Source organism: Astyanax mexicanus, chromosome 11, assembly GCF_023375975.1.
Source record: "Astyanax mexicanus isolate ESR-SI-001 chromosome 11, AstMex3_surface, whole genome shotgun sequence".
Taxonomy (NCBI): Eukaryota; Metazoa; Chordata; class Actinopteri; order Characiformes; family Acestrorhamphidae; genus Astyanax; species Astyanax mexicanus.
The window spans coordinates 49,465,000-49,482,820 of NC_064418.1; the positions used below are offsets into that span (position 1 = coordinate 49,465,000).

At 40.4% G+C, this 17,821-nt stretch overlaps 2 protein-coding genes and 1 long non-coding RNA gene across 8 annotated transcripts in view; 2 read left to right on the forward strand and 1 right to left on the reverse strand.

The window, feature by feature from the left end:
* LOC125804911 (uncharacterized) overlaps window positions 1–15,735 on the reverse strand; it is a 45,217-nt gene extending 29,482 nt beyond the window's left edge. The window contains exon 1 of the long non-coding RNA XR_007441133.1: window positions 15,674–15,735. This is a non-coding gene — a long non-coding RNA (uncharacterized LOC125804911). The remainder of the gene's footprint in view (window positions 1–15,673) is intronic.
* Window positions 1–16,645, forward strand: part of LOC111197130 (NACHT, LRR and PYD domains-containing protein 3-like) — a 59,777-nt gene extending 43,132 nt beyond the window's left edge. For all 5 annotated transcript variants that reach the window (XM_049484728.1, XM_049484729.1, XM_049484730.1 and 2 more), the window contains one exon: window positions 16,152–16,645. The gene's annotated coding sequence lies outside the window, so the exon portion shown is untranslated. The remainder of the gene's footprint in view (window positions 1–16,151) is intronic.
* LOC111196360 (NACHT, LRR and PYD domains-containing protein 3) overlaps window positions 1–16,645 on the forward strand; it is a 39,996-nt gene extending 23,351 nt beyond the window's left edge. Inside the window, exons 1-7 of one of the 2 annotated variants that reach the window (XM_049484733.1) lie at window positions 1,358–1,424; window positions 4,593–5,058; window positions 5,842–7,908; window positions 8,549–8,722; window positions 12,227–12,400; window positions 14,492–14,538; window positions 14,629–16,645. In XM_049484733.1, coding sequence (XP_049340690.1) covers window positions 4,649–5,058; window positions 5,842–7,908; window positions 8,549–8,722; window positions 12,227–12,400; window positions 14,492–14,538; window positions 14,629–15,167 — 3,411 coding nt within the window. In that variant the 5' untranslated portion in view covers window positions 1,358–1,424; window positions 4,593–4,648 and the 3' untranslated portion in view covers window positions 15,168–16,645. Of the gene's footprint in view, window positions 1–1,357; window positions 1,425–4,592; window positions 5,059–5,841; window positions 7,909–8,548; window positions 8,723–12,226; window positions 12,401–14,491; window positions 14,539–14,628 lie in introns of those variants that run through there. The other variant, XM_049484734.1, reaches the window with a different exon arrangement.
* Window positions 16,646–17,821: the final 1,176 nt, after the last annotated feature.

A 17,821-nucleotide genomic window follows, 5' to 3' on the forward strand; every position in this document is an offset into this window, starting at 1 on the left:
GAGTTTTTCTCGTGTACACCGAAGTGCTTTAAATGTCACCTTTTCTTTATTTGAGGTCAATAGAAACTTGAGTGCGTCGTGTATATATATAATATTATATTGCAGTTGCACCCGTGCACCCCGTGCCCAGATCAGCACTTAGGGTTCATTTTTAACCAATAAATTTCCATTACTTTTTAATGATTTTTTTTCATGAATGAAATATTTTCAAGGGAAATTTCACCACCATACGATTTTTAAAATGTCAGTGCAGTGCAGACATGGACAATAAAACCATAAATCAACTTAAACTATAATGATAAAAAAAAATATTTCTTTAAGCAATGTTGAGAAAATCTTTGATAATAATTAAATGGGTCAGATCGTGAGAGATCCATTCTGTAGAGCTAAATTACAGTTTATTAATAAATAAACTTTTGCACCTAAAATAACGATAATAATTGTTTTTACTGTTTATTTTTCTTATATTCTATGTGTCGTTTCTTGTTGTGTCTATTGTTCTTGCACCGCTGACCCATGTCCATTAGCTTTTACTGCACCGGAGTTTAAGCCTAATAGTGATTAACATGTAGCAAATCCTGAAAGAAGGCAAGCAGATGTACACTCATGTACGTAAGCATTCTGGGTTAATAATAACAAAACAAAACACAAAAACATCACAGCAGAATGGCTTGATATTGAGAAGGTTTTTTTTTTTTTAAATGTGTTCCCTTACATGCTATTGCTGTAATGTTTAGTGTAAGCAGGATCCCATAATATTCTCATGCATTAACCTTTATGTAAGAGCTGTTTCTGTATTTATCTTTACAATTATTTATGTGTGTATTTATTTATTTATATATTTATTTTTTATTTATAAAGAATAAATAGTGGGCGGGGCTAAGCTGCTGTTGGATTGGTGATAAATGTTTATTCTGAAGGACAATAGATCTCAATCTGTGTTAAGTGCATGAATACACAAGAAAGAAGAGAACACATGATGTTCATTGCAATCAATCCAGGGTCTAAAAAGGGTTAAACTAACGTAACAACATCTAGATTGGTTTATGTAAAAAAATTATAGGTTGTTCTACTCTGCAATTGGTCAATGCAAAATGTGATTGACGGCTAAGAGCAAGGATGTAATTGGTTGATGCAAAACATAATCGACTCATGCCCCGAGTCCCCGGCCATTTAGGTTTCCGGTTTCTTCTACTAAAAAAAAGTACTGGGTCGAATTTGTGTGGGCGTGTCAAAACGTGGTGGCACACCCACTGAAATTTCGACACTCCCACACCTGTAGACACGCCCTCTCTATAACCCCCACCCTAACTCACCTTTGGACACGTACACTACCTTGGGAAAAAGTGCCCTGAATTTAGTTTCGTTTTAACTGAAGACGGAGTTTCTGACTGAAGAAGTTTTTTATTCGACCATCAGAAAAGGTATCAGTTTATTTCAGTTTATCTCAGAACTGACTGTAATGGTTTGTAATGTTTCTCTGGGTTAGTGATTTCAGGTATGAAGCGATTTTTCCTCAAAAAGAGCGTAAAAAGAGTCAGTGGTGTTTCTTACATAACCAGGAAGTGCAAGTGCGTGTGTGTGTTGGGTGGGTTGTTTATTTCAGTATAAAAATATATAATTAGTTACTTCAGTAATAAATAAAATGATAAAAGCAGATCAGATCTCACTGTCTGTCCCCCAGTCTGATGTTTCTGCTGCGAGTTAAAATGTATTATAGTTCAGTGTTGACGGCTCAGAAATCTTCAGGCCTGTTAAGACAATAGGATGTAAGTTTACCTTCTTTATTTGATTTTTTTTAGAAGCAACAAACAGAAGCATCTAAAATAAAACAAAGCAGATGATTTCTTTATTGTTTTACTTTGTGGGTGTTTTCTGTTTGTTGTTTTTTTATCATGTCTCTTTTTCTACGATTATTAAAACGGAAACAAGGCCGCTGAAATTCTAACGCTACTTGACCACAAGAGGGCGCCAGTGATAAATAAATAAAATACTCTGAAATTAAATGTACAAAATACATCGCTTTTATTTAGTTTCCACAAAACCTCAAAGCTAGTTGAAAGCAAAACTAACATACTGACAAAAAATAACATACATTTAACTTACATTTTATATCTACCCTGAATTCTTATGCTTTATTAGAAAAACAATTAGCTAGAGCTTTCCAAAAACATTCTGAATAAGAACATTAAAAAATAAATGTTCTAGTTTTTCAGGATGTTTGGAGCAAAATGAACAGTTATGACCTATAAATTTAACAATATTTTTATTGTTGAGTTTTCTTCATAATGTTATACATGACTCATCTTTACTAATATTAATTACTAACATTTAGAGATTCATACTAAATGTACCAAAATGTATGTATCTACTGTGTGTGTGTGTGCGTGTGTGTGCGCGTGTGTGCGTGTGTGTGTGCATGTGTGTGTGTGTGTGTGTGTGTGTGTGTGTGTTTCTAAACTTTGAATCTAGTTCTAACTCAGTCAGTACAATCTAATCAAAACAATATTTGACTCTAGTGATTAGTAATTAATAAATAAATGATCATTAAACAAACAATTATTACAATAAACAAAATAATAAGTGGATAATTCTAGAAAAAACTATATTAACTGGATCTGTAATTAATATAGTTATTGTCTTTCTTCACCACCTGAGTTATACATTTAATGTGAATTAATAAGTATGATTAATTTGTTTGTGGTCACTGTTTTTACCGTAACTAAAGCTAGCTTTGAGCTAGCTAACACACTAATGTTACCGAGGAGAGAACTAAAGCTAACTAACCTTAGCGACGAGCTAGCTAACACACTAATGTTACCGAGGAGAGCAGTAAAGCTAGCGATGAGCTAATTAATCTTAGCGACAAGCTAGCTAACACACTAATGTTACTGAGGAGAGCACTAAAGCTAGCTAACCTTAGCGACAATTTCAATCTAGGCAGCCTTTACGACAGGCTAGCTTACATGGTAATGTTACTGAGGAGAGAACTGAAGCTAGTGAAGAGCTGGCAAACCTTAGCGACAGGCTAGCTAACACACTAATGTTACTGGGGTGAGAACAAAAGGTAGCTAACCTAACATACTTACCGGGGATATTAACTTTACCGGACAGACAACCAAGTTTCCCAAATTTCCCAATTTACTAATCATTGTATGAATATTGTAATATTATGATAGCCTGCTGTGCTTTGTCTTTCTAATTTTTTATATTGTACCACTGTTGTTCTGAGTTTTATCACAATATGTTTACATTCACTTATTAGCTTGCAGATTTGTGTGCTTGTATAAATGTCAACACAGCAGATTGCAGATCTATTTAACCATTTTTGCAGAACTCCTTGCTTGGTCCATCAAAATCTTCAGATATTTTTATAGTCAGCATGATAAATGTCTGTTAATGGGATAATATTGATTATTATATGTCAAATAAAAAAAAAATCTAATGAACTACTTCTATTATGACAAATGTGACCTCTAATAAGCATCATTTTGATAAATAGAGAAGATACTTTAATGTATTCCCCCTTAATCTTGTCTTGGTCTTAACTCGGATTCGACTACTAAAAAGTCTTGGTCTCAGATTCGGCTCTAGGGGTCTTGACTACAACGCTATCCAGAACCTATTAATCTAACCAGCACAGCACCATCCATCTGTTACAAACCCCAGAACCTACTAATCTAACCAGCACAGCACCATCCATTTATTACCAAACCCCAGAACCTACTAATCTAACCAGCACAGCACCATCCATCTGTTACAAACCACAGAACCTACTAATCTAACCAGCACAGCACCATCCATTTATTACCAAACCCCAGAACCTACTAATCTAACCAGCACAGCACCATCCATTTATTACCAAACCCCAGAACCTACTAATCTAACCAGCACAGCACCATCCATTTATTACCAAACCCCAGAACCTACTAATCTAACCAGCACAGCACCATCCATTTATTACCAAACCCCAGAACCTACTAATCTAACCAGCACAGCACCATCCATCTGTTACCAAACCCCAGAACCTACTAATCTAACCAGCACAGCACCATCCATTTATTACCAAACCCCAGAACCTACTAATCTAACCAGCACAGCACCATCCATTTATTACCAAACCCCAGAACCTACTAATCTAACCAGCACAGCACCATCCATCTGTTATCAAACCCCAGAACCTACTAATCTAACCAGCACAGCACCATCCATCTTTTACCAAACCCCAGAATCTACTAATCTAACCAGCACAGCGCTATCCATCTGTTATCAAACCCCAGAATCGACTAATCTAACCAGCACAGCACCATCCATCTGTATTCCCCCTTAATCTTGTCTTGGTCTTAACTCGGATTCGACTACTAAAAAGTCTTGGTCTCAGATTCGGCTCTAGCAGTCTTGACTACAACGGTATCCAGAACCTACTAATCTAACCAGCACAGCACCATCCATCTGTTATCAGAACCTATGCCAGAATACTGGCATATATCATTGGCTTAATGCTAGCAGAGGGAGATAGGGAGTCCTGCTGTTTTGTCCAGCCAAACTTACACTTTAACACTTAACCTTTATTGTTGGTGATCTGCTTTCAGGGAAAGTTTGCAGTACCTGCAGAACACAGCTGTTTTGAAGAAGAGTGGCAGGTCCAATGGAGAACCGTCCTGATTTGAGAGGTGGAGGAGAAGAACACAGCTGTGTATCTATGAAGAGTGGCCATTCCAAGTGGAAACCTCCTGATTTCAGTGGTGGAGGAGAAGAACACAGCTGTGTATCTATGAAGAGTGACTGGTCCAAGGGGATACCTCCTGATTTCAGTGGTGGAGGAGAAGAACACAGCTGTGTATCTATGAAGAGTAACCATTCCAAGTGGAAACCTCCTGATTTCAGTGGCGGAGGAAGAGAACACAGCTGTGTATCTATGAAGAGTGACCATTCCAAGTGGAAACCTCCTGATTTCAGTGGTGGAGGAAAAGAACACAGCTGTGTATCTATGAAGAGTGACTGGTCCAAGGGGAAACCTCCTGATTTCAGTGGTGGAGCTGCACCCTCTAACTCAGAGTAAGTTATTGTCTTTATTGGTAATGAAAGAGAAACAATTTAGTACACAATCACTCTTGCACTGTCTTTATACATTGGCAGGACATTCTGACACATCCTGTCATTGGCTCTGTGGTAAACTTATGTACGCCTGTCACAATAATTACTGTAATGACATACCAGCCAAGAAAATTGCAGTAGCATTAGGATTTATTTTAAAATCTAAATGTATATTTGGTTATTTTTGCTGTGATTAAAAGCATTTCCTGTGTATAGAGTGCTGGCCTAATGTTCTTCAAGCCTCAGAGGAACATTAAGATGTAATACGTGTATGTAGTAGCATAGTTACTAAAAGGAAATTCCATATCATCTTTACAAAAATAACCCCTTAACACAGCATTCACTTAAAGAACAAAAGGAGAAAGGATCTTGGACTGGATCCACCCTCTTTACAAACGTAGCAGCAGTACCTGCACACATCAACAATAGTAACAGCAGAAGTATTATGAAGTTCATCATCAGTTCTATCTGTTATTGAATCTGCAAAATACCGGATAATGTGTTGTTTCCACTGGTATCACTATTAATGCTAACCTGGGACAATATTAACAATGATAGCTAATATCTTAAAGTTTAAATGGAACACAGTTAACTGATGTGTGGCATCATCCAGCTCCGAAATAAATGGTAAATGGAACGCACCATGAATCTTAAGGTCAAGTGCAATGCAATAAAATTATAAATATGTGTTAACAGTTCAGTAATGAGTTTTTTCTTTGTGTTATTGTTGTTTATGTGCTCCAGGCAGCGCTCATCAGAAGTAGACCTAAACATACACACTCAGCTGGGAGTTACTGGACCTGTGCAGCAGGATCTTCACCAACCAGCACACAATGATCTGCTCAAAGTTATAGACAAACATAAAACCTGCATGAAGAACAAGTACGAGACTTTATTTGAGGGAATTACAACAGTAGAGAATAAAACCCTGCTGAACAGGATTTACACACAGCTCTACATCATAGAGGGAGAGACTGAAGGGGTGAATAAAGAACATGAGGTGTTACAGATGGAGAAAACCCCCAGGAGACACATAGAAGATACTCCATCTTCTATCAACTGCTCAGATATCTTTAAACCTTTACAAGATGATCTCAGACCCAAAAAAAGAAAAGTGGATAAAGAGCTCAGAACTGTGCTGACTAAAGGCATCGCTGGAATTGGAAAAACTGTCTCTGTGCAGAAGTTCATTCTGGACTGGGCTGAGGGAAAAGCCAATCAAGATGTAGATTTCATGTTTGTGCTTCCATTCAGGGAGCTGAACTTGATTGAAGACAATCAATACAGTCTTCATGAAGTCCTGTGTGTCTTCCATCCTCAACTTAAAGACCTGGATCCAAAGATATTTGAGGAGCACAAAGTTGTGTTCATATTTGATGGTCTGGATGAAAGCAGAATTGCATTGGACTTCTCAAATAGAAAGAAATTATGTAAGAAATCTGATATAACCATGACATCATCAATTAGTGCGCTGATGGCAAACCTCTTCAGTGGAGAGCTGCTTCCTTCTGCTCGAATCTGGATCACCTGCCGACCAGCAGCAGCCCATAAGATCCCTCCTGAACACATCAGTCGTGTGACAGAAATCCAGGGATTTAATGACCCACAGAAGGAGGAGTACTTCAGGAAGAGAATCAGTGACCAAGACCAGGCCCAGAAAATCATCTCCCACATTAAGACCACGAGGAGCCTCCACATCATGTGCCACATCCCCGTCTTCTGCTGGATCTCATCCACTGTGCTTCAGGAAATCATGAAACAAGGTCACACAGAAATCCCTAAAACTCTGACTGAAATGTACTCCTACTTCCTGATCACTCAGGTAAACAGGAAGGAGGAGAAGTATGAGTGGAAAGACGAGACAGACCCAGAGAAACTGCTGGAATCCAACAGAACCAATCTTCTAAAACTGGCTGAACTGGCTTTCGAACAGCTGATGAAGAAGAACGTGATGTTTTATAAAGAGGACCTGAGAGAGTGCGGCATTGACGTCACTGAAGCCTCTGTGTATTCTGGAGTTTTCACTGAGATCTTTAGGGAGGAGTGTGTGATTTACCAGAGGAAGGTCTACAGCTTCGTTCATCTGAGCTTTCAGGAGTTCCTGGCTGCTGTTTATCTGTTTCACTGCTACGAGAGACAGAACATGAAGGTATTGTGGCAGTTTGAAGAACTCTCCCGGAAATACCTTTATGACCCCTTTGATGACCCCTATTATGATAGCAGTGACAGTGAAAGTATTAGTGGCAGCATTAACAGTGAGATGTGTTACGATCACAGTGAGAGCTCTGTGGACAACCGCAACAGTGAGAAAAGTCACTGTAGAGATCTAAACAAGCATGTGAGTCTAAATGAGGTGCTAATAGGAGCTGTGTATAAAGCTGTTAAGAGTCAGAATGGACATCTGGATCTTTTTCTCCGTTTCCTGCTGGGTATCTCACTGGAATCCAATCAGAGACTTCTGCAGGGTCTTCTGAATCAAACACACACACTCTCAGAGGAAGTGACAGAGTTCATCAAGCGTTTAATCAAAAAAGAAAGTGAAATCGGATTTTCTTCTACTGAGAGAGCCATCAATCTGTTCCTCTGTCTGTCTGAAGTAAATGATCAGTCTCTCTCCAGAGAGATCCAGGAGTATCTACAATCAGAGAACCAATCAGAAAAGCGTCTCTCTCCTGGACAGTGTTCAGCACTAGTCTGCATGCTTCTGACCTCTGAGGAGGTTCTGGAGGAGCTGGACCTGAAGAAATACAACACATCAGAGCGGGGTTATGGGAGACTGATCCCAGCTGTGACTGCCTGCAGAAGGGCTGTGTGAGTGTTATTTCTACATTAACACAACATTCACATTTATTTAACATCTACACAATGATCAGTAGGGTTGGATGGTAACAGATTACATGTAATAATGTTGGGTAATCAGGACTAATCTGTTACAGTTACAGTGAAACATTAACAGGGTTGTTTTAGTTTGAAATGAATCTTTTCTAGTTTTATGACGAACACAGAGGTAGTTCCATGTTAATGGTGCCCATTGATACCTAGCTTGTGGTGCTATTCCAGCATATAGTGTAATAAACACTGGTGGGAAATATCAACAGATATTCATCCAGTTCCTGACACGCACCAGTTCATTTTACTGGTAGAAAGTTCACATTCAGTCAGTTACTGACACACACCAGTTCATTTAACTGGTAGAAGCTTCACCTTCAACCAGTTACTGACAGGCAACAGTTCATTTTACTGGTAGAAACTTCATATTCCGCCAGTTACTGACATGCACCAGTTAATTTTACTGGTAGAAAGTTCACATTCAGTCAGTTACTGACACACACCAGTTCAATTCACTGGTAGCTTTGCACCAAGGATTGTTCAGTGGAAAGTTGAAAGGAAATCTGTGCATGCTCTGAACAACAATACTTTATTTGTGAATTCATTTTTTTTTCTTCTGCAGACTGGTTGGCTGTAATATCACCAGTTATGTTTGTGATGCCGTTTTCTCTGTTCTGGAATCAGTCAACTCCTCTTTGAAAGAGCTGGACCTCAGTGAGAATGAACTGCGGGATTATGGAGTGGAGCTGCTCTCTAAAGGACTGAAGAGTTCACACTGTAAACTGGAGAAACTCAGGTGAACATGAGCTGAGTCTCTCTAATAATTAACTGTAAATTCTGCAGACAAAAGGTTAGATGTTATTGGCTAGTCACTGGTAGATGAGTTACTTAATACAAATACTGCACCTTTTACTAAAGCAGAACAATGCTGTGACAGATGTGCAAGTCAATCTTCAAAACAAATTTCCATCAAAAGAATTTATAAGTAAAATAAACAAAACAATTCAAAACAATTGTAATAAATTGTTTTGAATTTGAACAATAGAAGAGTTTAGACTTTTTTAGCTTCACAGTCACATTTCTTTGTGAAAGTGGGTTCTATTAGTGATAATACTTATTAACCCCCCTAGGTGGAGTGAGGTTCAGGAGGTGGTAAAGGTTGTAAAGGCAGGTTCTGCCCCAGGGCCAAATGGGGTTCCATATAGATTATATAAAAGTGCACCAGATGTATTGAAGTTTCTGTGGAAACTAATGGCTATAGTGTGGAAAAAGGGGATAATTCCAAAGGGAGTGGCGCAGAGCAGGTGGTGTTCTTATCCCAAAAGAAAAGGATTCTGTGGCTATTGATCAGTTCCGTCCCATAAGATTGCTGAATGTGGAGGGTAAGATCTTCTTTAGTGTGGTTGCACGTAGACTAGCAGCGTACCTGAAAAGAAATAAGTTAATTGATACGTCTGTACAAAAGGCAGGAATTTCAGGTTTTTCTGGTTGCATAGAGCATAATAGTATGATTTGGCACCAGATTCAAACAGCAAGAGCCGAGAAAAGGGATCTACATGTGGTGTTTTTAGATCTGGCTAATGCTTTTGGTTCGGTACCACATGCATTGTTGTGGAAGGCATTCGAATGTTTTAGGGTTCCAGAAGAGATTTCAAGGTTAGTTAAAGCCTATTTTGAAGACATACAGTTTTGCTTTAGTGCAGGGGAGTGTGTCACGTCTTTGCAACGACTGGAAATAGGTATAATGGCAGGGTGTACAATTTCACCGTTAGCGTTTACGATGGCCATGGAGGTGATTATTAGGGCTTCTAAGTGGGTCGTAGGGGGGGAGAGGCTGCATGATGGCACCCGGCTCCCACCAGTTAGGGGATTCATGGACGATATGACAACATTAAAGACTACGGTGCCATGTACCCGGCGACTACTAGGGAAGTTAAATGATAATCTTAGGCTGGCTAGAATGAAAGTTAAACCGAGCAAGTCTAGGAGTGTATCAATCGTTAAAGGGAGGTTGATACAAGAAAGGTTTATGATGGAGGGAGAAGTCATACCATCTATATTGGAAAAGTCTGTTAAGAGTTTAGGTAGGTGGTGTACTGCAACGCTGAATGATAAAGAGCAGGTGGAAGGTGGAAGGCCATTAATAGAATTGATAAGTCTTTTCTGCCAGGTAAATTAAAATTGTGGTGTCTGCAGTTTGGTTTGTTGCCTCGTCTAAGGTGGCCACTAACAGTTTATGATATTCTGATTTCTGAGGTTTAGAGTTTAGAAAAGGTTATGATCAAGGCTATAAGGACATGGTTGGGGGTGCTGCGTTGCCTCAGTAGTGTGGCATGGTGTGGGGGAGGGATGCTGGAACTGCCGTTGAAGAGCTTGGTTGAGTAGTTCAAATGTGCTAAGGTAGGACGTGAGATGCAGTTGTTAGGGTCAAAAGATGGTCTGGTTAAAGCAGCAGCATCAGTGACTAGGTCTGGGAGAAAGTGGAATGCTCGAGAAGCCACTCAAGCAGCAAGGAGGGCACTGGAGCACAGGGATGTTGTGGGGCAGATGCAAAATGGGAGGGCAGGATTAGGTTTAGGTGATTCGTGGAAAGCATTCGGCAAGGCCACATTACCAGAGAAAAGGCGTATGGTTACAGGGTTTATTTGTGAGCAGGAGAAGGAAGCAAGGAGAGCAAAAGCAGCAGGGCAGAGTAAACAGGGGCAGTAGATGAGATGGGAAAGTGTAGAGAAGCGGAGAATCACCTGGCAAGAGTTATGGGGATTGGACACAGGTCGTATAAAGTTTCTTTTGGGAGCTAGATATGATGTTCTGCCAACGCCACAAAACCTTGCTCAGTGGGTGGGTGAGGATCCAATTTGTAAGCTATGTGCAGAAAGTGGCACGCTGAAGCACATTTTGTCGGCATGTAAGGTGAGTCTATCCCAGGGGCGCTATACACGGAGACATAATCAAGTACTTAAATTTCTTGCAGGTGCACTTGATAAGAAGGAGTTAGAACTTAATAACATGCCCGTGGTAGGTTGCAGTAGGGTAATCACGTTTGTGCGTGAGGGGCAGCATAGTGGAGAAACAGCACAGTGCTTGAAAACTGCTGGTAAGTGGGCTGATGCACGAGATTGGAAGTTGTTAGTGGATGTAGGTAGTAAACTGAAGATCCCGGAGGTTACAACCTTGAGACCGGATGTAGTATTGTACTCTGAAAGTAAGCGGATAGTGTATTTTATAGAGCTAACTGTTCCGTTTGAAGACGAGGCAGATGGAGCTTATGAAAGGAAAAGGCTGAAGTATACAGACTTGGTGGCTGAGGTAAGAGAGCGTGGGTGGCAAGCATATATTAGACCGGTGGAGGTAGGTACTAGAGGCTTTGTAGCAAAGTCTGCCACAAGACTGCTGTCTGAATTTGGAATTAGAGGTCTTGTGCTGAGGACAGTAGTGAAGGGGGTTGTCAGATGTAGCTGAAAGATCTAGTCAGTGGTTGTGGTTCAGAAGGGCTGGGAAGGGAATGAGTTTGTGCTTCAACAGCAGGCTTGGAGGGGGGTGGGTCTGGGACGCCAGACTTCACTGTTGAGCCTTCTGGAGGTGTCGTGGGCTTAATTCAGCGAAACACTGACGAAGGAAGGTGCCTACCTGATAACCCCTGAGAAGAGGTTATGAACTGAAGTAGGTGTTTAGAGTTCGGAGGAAGGGGATTGGTGTGGTCCTGCGGTTCTTGTAGTAATTTGTCTTATGAATTTTTGCAGATGTCTGAGTACTTGGCAGTTGAGGCACGGACCATGAACATAGTTCGCTATGCTTCTGGATTCTTGTCGAGCCAGTATCAGATGGTAGTGGTTGCTGTGTTCTGCTCACGCAACTTATAATGTCATTTATGGTGTGTGATTGTGCTTAGGTAGGGTGATGTGGTTAGTGTGTTGTTGCCATAGCTAAAGGAAGTGAGCATAGATTAAGGAGTGATTCTGTTTGTTCATTGGTTATTTTTTTGGTAGGTCTGGATACTTGGCAATTGAGGCAACGGACCATGAACATAGTGTTAGGCTGTGCTTCTGGATCCTTGTCGAGCCAGTATCAGATTGTGGTGGTTGTGGCTATTGTTGTTAGTCGAGTGAGTAGTAGATCCTGGCTGAGCCCTATGCATAACCCCAGCTGTTAGGTGCAGGATTTGTCAATTTCCTGTATTATATTACTATAATAATTAAATTACTTATTGTTAATGTTAGTGCTAATTATTACTAGTTATAATTATTATTGCAGTGTTTTCTACAGTATCATATGTCTCTCTTTTTCTTTTTTTCTGCAGATTATCTTTTTGTATGGTTACAGAGGAAGGTTGTTCTTATCTGGCTTCAGCTCTGAAGTCAAACCCTTTCTATCTGAGAGAATTAGATCTAAGCTACAATCACCCAGGAGAGTCTGGAGTGAAGCTGCTCTCTGAACTGCAGGAGGATCCACAGTGTAAACTGGAGACACTGAGGTGAGTTGTGGTCTTGCTTATTGCGTTAAAATATCTGTTCAATCATGTTAATAAATGAAGACAGCATCACCTGTTTATTGGTTTATTGTTAGATTTCTAAGAGGAGGTGTTCTGGTGTCTGAACAGTCCTGCAGATGTTGATAATATTAGCGAAGAAGTAGGAGAAATGTTCCAAACACTTTTTCTTGATTTTAAGTTTGCTCATTCCTTCACTTGATCTGTAGCCCACTGAAGCCCTCAAATCCCAGCTGCTGCCTTTTTTACCATACTTACAGTACTCCGCTGTACTGGCAGACTAAATTTTTTATTTGTTCCTTCACTTCCCTTCACATTGCAGCAAATTAAATGTATCAAATTTCAATATCGCATATATTCTTAATATAAAATGTCAGCTTCGGTGTGATTTTTCCTGTTTGAACTGCCACACAAACGAAACACCTGTGTCACATATGACGTAAAAGATGGGATTTGGGCCTCATTTACCGAGACTAAAGATCTGATTGTTTTAAACCTCTTGTGAGATCAACATGTCAATTATTTTCCTGTTGGTTTTCTAATCCTCACTGTGTTGATAATGGTCTGAGGGAATGCTCCCAGTCTGAGCACAAAAGCACCATTTCACCCAGAGGATGTGTATCTGCCAGGGTGATCCATTGACCCATTACAGTACTACCTAGGCTCGGGCAGCTCCTGTCACACCTGGGTCAAACCGCTCTTGGTGTTGTGCACATGTTGGACTGAAGGGCTCTAGAGTTCTTCTACAAATGTCTCTTCTCTGTTAGTGAAGCTTTATTATTGGCTTCTAGAAAAAGAAACCATCTAGATACTCTAAAAGACCAAAACCTTCCTCAGACATCTGCAGCATCTGCCCCATGACCAATCAGTGCGCACACACACACACACACACACACACACAAACACACACACACACACACACACACACACAGCTTTAGCTGTTCAGGAGCAGCGATTCCCCGCAGGGTTTACTATTTATTTACGGTCATCAGTTTATTACAGCACATCTGACCCAAATAATCAACTAAAAACTAACTAATCAATTAACTATCTGCCCTCACTGAGACGAGCTGAGTGATAGAGCAGGAAAACTAGCAGGACAGAGTTACTCCAGAACCACAGCGCTAACCCCGCTAATTGAAGAACTACAGAGCTAACCCCGCTAACTGAAGAACCATCTAAAGAGTCTAAAATACTTAATGTAAAAAGGCTTAATGTGGGTTTTTTCCACTGAAACCTGTTATAAGGACAAATCTTAATGTGGCTTAATGTATTAAAACATTGAGCCAGAAACACCAAACATCTAAACATGTTGGATCAGCTGGGTGTAATTATGCTGTAAACATACAGCCGGAGTTCGCTGGTGTTACGCCGAATAGAGTCCCCTGCCGATCTCTGCAGCTGCACTGTAGCATTAGCTTAGTGCTATCATTTTTCTAATTACGACTCTTAAATGATCTCGTAATTCAGAGGATCCAGTGATGTTTAGGAGTAAACTGTACACAGAATAAAACACACAGGGTTCTGAACATATTTCTTTACTACAGAATGTGATAGAGGCCAGTTTTTAAAAAGGCCAGTCATGTGATCCAGTGGTCTAAAGCGCTGCCACTACGAGCGGGAGGTCGCAGGTTCGAACCCCAGCTCATGCAGCTTTGCCATCAAGCTGCCGGCACTCAGAGGGAGCAAAATTGGCCCTGCTCCCTCCAGTTGGGTAGATGGGGCTCTCTCCCCACATCACTCCTAGGGTGATGTCTGCAGCACAGGGCGTCTGTGAGCTGATGTATCAGAACCGACTCGCTGCGCTTTCCGCTAGTGCGCTGGCTGCTCGGCAATGCTATAGCATCAGCAGCAGCTCGAAAAGAAGCGGTGGCTGACTTCACATGTATCGGAGGAAGCATGTGTTAGTCTTCATCCTCCTGGTGTGTTGGGGCATAACTAGTGATAGCGGGAGTCCTAATGAGTGAGTTGGGTAATTGGCCGTGCTAAATTGGGGAGAAATTTGAAAAAAAAAAAAAAACATAATGAGTTTTATTTTCTGCAAATGCATTTTTCATAATCTGTGTGTGTGTGTAGGGTGGATCATGGAGGAGAGATCAGGCTAAAACGAGGAATAGTGAAATGTAAGTCTCTCTCTCTCTCTCTCTCTCTCTCATAAATTCACGCCGATTGTGTGATCTATCTAATAAGTGTGTGTGTGTGTGTTTGTGTAGATGCTCGTGACCTCACTCTGGACCCAAACACAGCGAGCAGTGTCCTGTCTCTGTCTGATGGGAACAGAGAGGTGAAGCGTGTGGAAGCGGATCAGCGGTATCCAGATCATCCGGACCGGTTTGAGTGTTGGGGTCAGGTTCTGAGTGCGGAGAGTCTGACTGGACGCTGTTACTGGGAGGTTAAGTGGAGTGGAAAGCAGAGGCCGGTTATAGCCATGTCATACAGAGGGATCAGGAGGAAAGGACACAGTGAAGACAGTCAGTTTGGACAAAATAATCAGTCCTGGAGTCTGGAGTACTTTAATAACAGTTACTGTGTTTATCACAATAAAGAGAAGATTTCTGAACTCTACCACCCATACCGCACTGAGAGAGTAGGAGTTTATGTGGACTGGAAGGCCGGTATTCTGAAATTCTTCAGCAGATTTTCTGACACAGACGAACTGACCCCCTTACACACAGTCCAAACCACTTTCACTGAACCACTGTATGCAGGGTTCAGGGTTTTTGAGTCAGTGTGTGTGTGTAAGTTAGAATAGTCTCTACACAGGACCTGTGTTTCATTAACCTGCATGAGGCACTAGACTAACAAGCCCAATCTTTAACTGAACCACATCACAAAACTTAAAAGCTCTGCTGGAAGATCTTTGTTACACGGAGCTGGAAGTTTGTCTTGTACACTTTCCTCAACAGTTGATTGGTTGTCCACTCAGCAATTAATAAATTCTCTAAAAACTGTCCTCTCTACCTTTATCTATCTTCTTTAGACCTACCTTTATACCTATCCGTTGTCTGTAAGCTTTACGTTAGCATTAGCCTTAGCCCTTCGACTATTCTGCTGAAACGTTACTCATTCGCCCTGCTTTGAGGACTCCAAGACCTAAGAGTCTCTCCCTAAGGCACCTTAAATTTCTACTTAAGTCACTTTTTTGATCGAGCATTTTTACTTTTACTCAAGTCGACTTTAGACAGCTCTGATACACACACACACACACACACACACACGCATATGAACTAGAAGACTTCTGAGTGAAGTGCTGTAAACCTCTCCTCAGATAGTCAGCGCATGCCTGTTCTACACGGTGTGAAGTCGTACACAGGCCAGAAGAGCTTTCCTTCCACTCTTTTCTTCTCATTCAGCTTCTCAGAGACACTTAAGGATTGTTTAATACACAATGATTGTTTACAGTGTTCATGAAGGACACAGAGCTGAGGAACACCATGATAAGAACTTGTTGCTCAGACAGGCTGGAGCTGATCACGTCTTCTGAGCTGGACAATACTGAGAGATTTCCTCCAACTGTATTGGATCCTGTTGATTTAAGTGTCATTTGCATAAAGGTATAACTGCTCGGATGAAGTCTGTGTTGGGTTGGGGGAGGAGACCACCAAGGGTCCTCACCCCTCGACTGGCGTCTATCTCTCTGTCTCTCTCTCAACACGGCATAATAGTGAATTAAGAGAGGGAGGACACGACTAGGAAGAAATCTAAGTGAAATTACATAAACAAAAATATAAAAGAGGTTAATGAAACATTACAGGTCATATTAGTGTTTATTGCAACTAATAATTCCATTCTAGTTTCTGTTAAGAAGCATTTGGAGGATCAGACAAAAAAACTGAAGATGGAGATTTTCTCATGATCTGCAGGAGTTCTTCACATTATCCATCTTGTTTCTCCTCTGTTTGCAGCTACTTTAGACATATTCTTTAAAAGTATACATGTACATCATAATCTAATCTTATATGTTTATATGACAGTGATGACATGTTATGATTGTGACAGTAGAATAGTAGACTGTCTGTCTGTCTGGTGTGCTCTGGAATGTAGTTGATTTTGTAGTTTCTGATTTTATAGCCTTTTATAAATATTTGATGGTGGTGATGAATATGTATTTGGGATGCATTTTGAGCAACCGCAAAATATTTGTACATGTTGTTTAAAACTCACTGTTTGTAGTAGTTAATATATATTACAATGTACTCTTTCATGTGGTAAAGATATTATTCAATGCAATTATTTCTTGTTTTTTATTAAAGTTGAAATTATCTCCTATCTGAGGAGAATTGATTTTGTAGGCAATACGCCCAATATAAAATCATTTAATTAATAAACATACTGTACTGCAGAAAACAGCCAAAGAGTCTAAAAGCGGCGAGAGTGCTCAATTGTAGTGCAGAAAACGGGCCAAAGAGTTGGTCCCTTCTCCACTCAGAAATGCTCCTGTTTTTAACTTGGAAACAACAAATGTATTAACAACACGAACAAACCATAAAACAAACTTAAACAACAGAGAAACACTGAGTACATAAGAAAACACACGCAACCTGAACTTACATAAAAACATACAAGAACCGACAAAAGAAACAGGAAACACAGGGCTATAAATACACACACAAGGCAGGAAAGGCTACAGATGAAACACAGGTAAAGGCACTAAACGGGGGAGGAGACGCGGAAGAACACTGTCGTTTACCGCTGTCTCTTGCTGTGAAGATGCTTTAAGATTAGGGAGAAGACACCGCAGACATTGCCTTATGTGTAATACAATTATTTATTACAAAGAGTAAGACAATATCTTCAAGGCAGTCCTAGGCCAGCCCTGGAGAGAGATGTTGCCCAAATATATGTTCCTGCTGCTCTCCCCTCCCCTCCCCCGACCTGCTTATATAGGGTGTTATGGTATACATCTGGAAACACTTAAGACATATTCTAGACTTAGAGACATACCTAGGAGGAGTCTTCATAGAAGAATGGTTACATACATTAGTGAAAGAAAAATATAGAGAATATATAAGCTGAAAATTAACTTTAACACAGCAGAGCACATGGAGGAGATAAACAAACAGGAGGGCAGTGAAAACATGGAGAGACAGGAGAGACACAGAACAGGACAAAAACGTGACAAGAAATTTAAAAAGTATCCTCCAGTGCGATCACCGCAAAGACCATCAAAAACATTATGACGATGAAACTGGCACTCATCAGGACCAACTCAAAAAAGGAAGAGCAAGAGTTTCCTCTATTGTACAGGATAAGCTCATCAGAGTTACCAGCCTCAGAAACCACAAGTTAACAAACTGATCCCCAGATAAGAGCATCTAAATACTTCTTTAAAAAGTATTTTGGTTTGTTTAACACTGTTTTTAAGTTACTTCATGATTCTTTATGTGTTCCTTCATAGTCTGATAT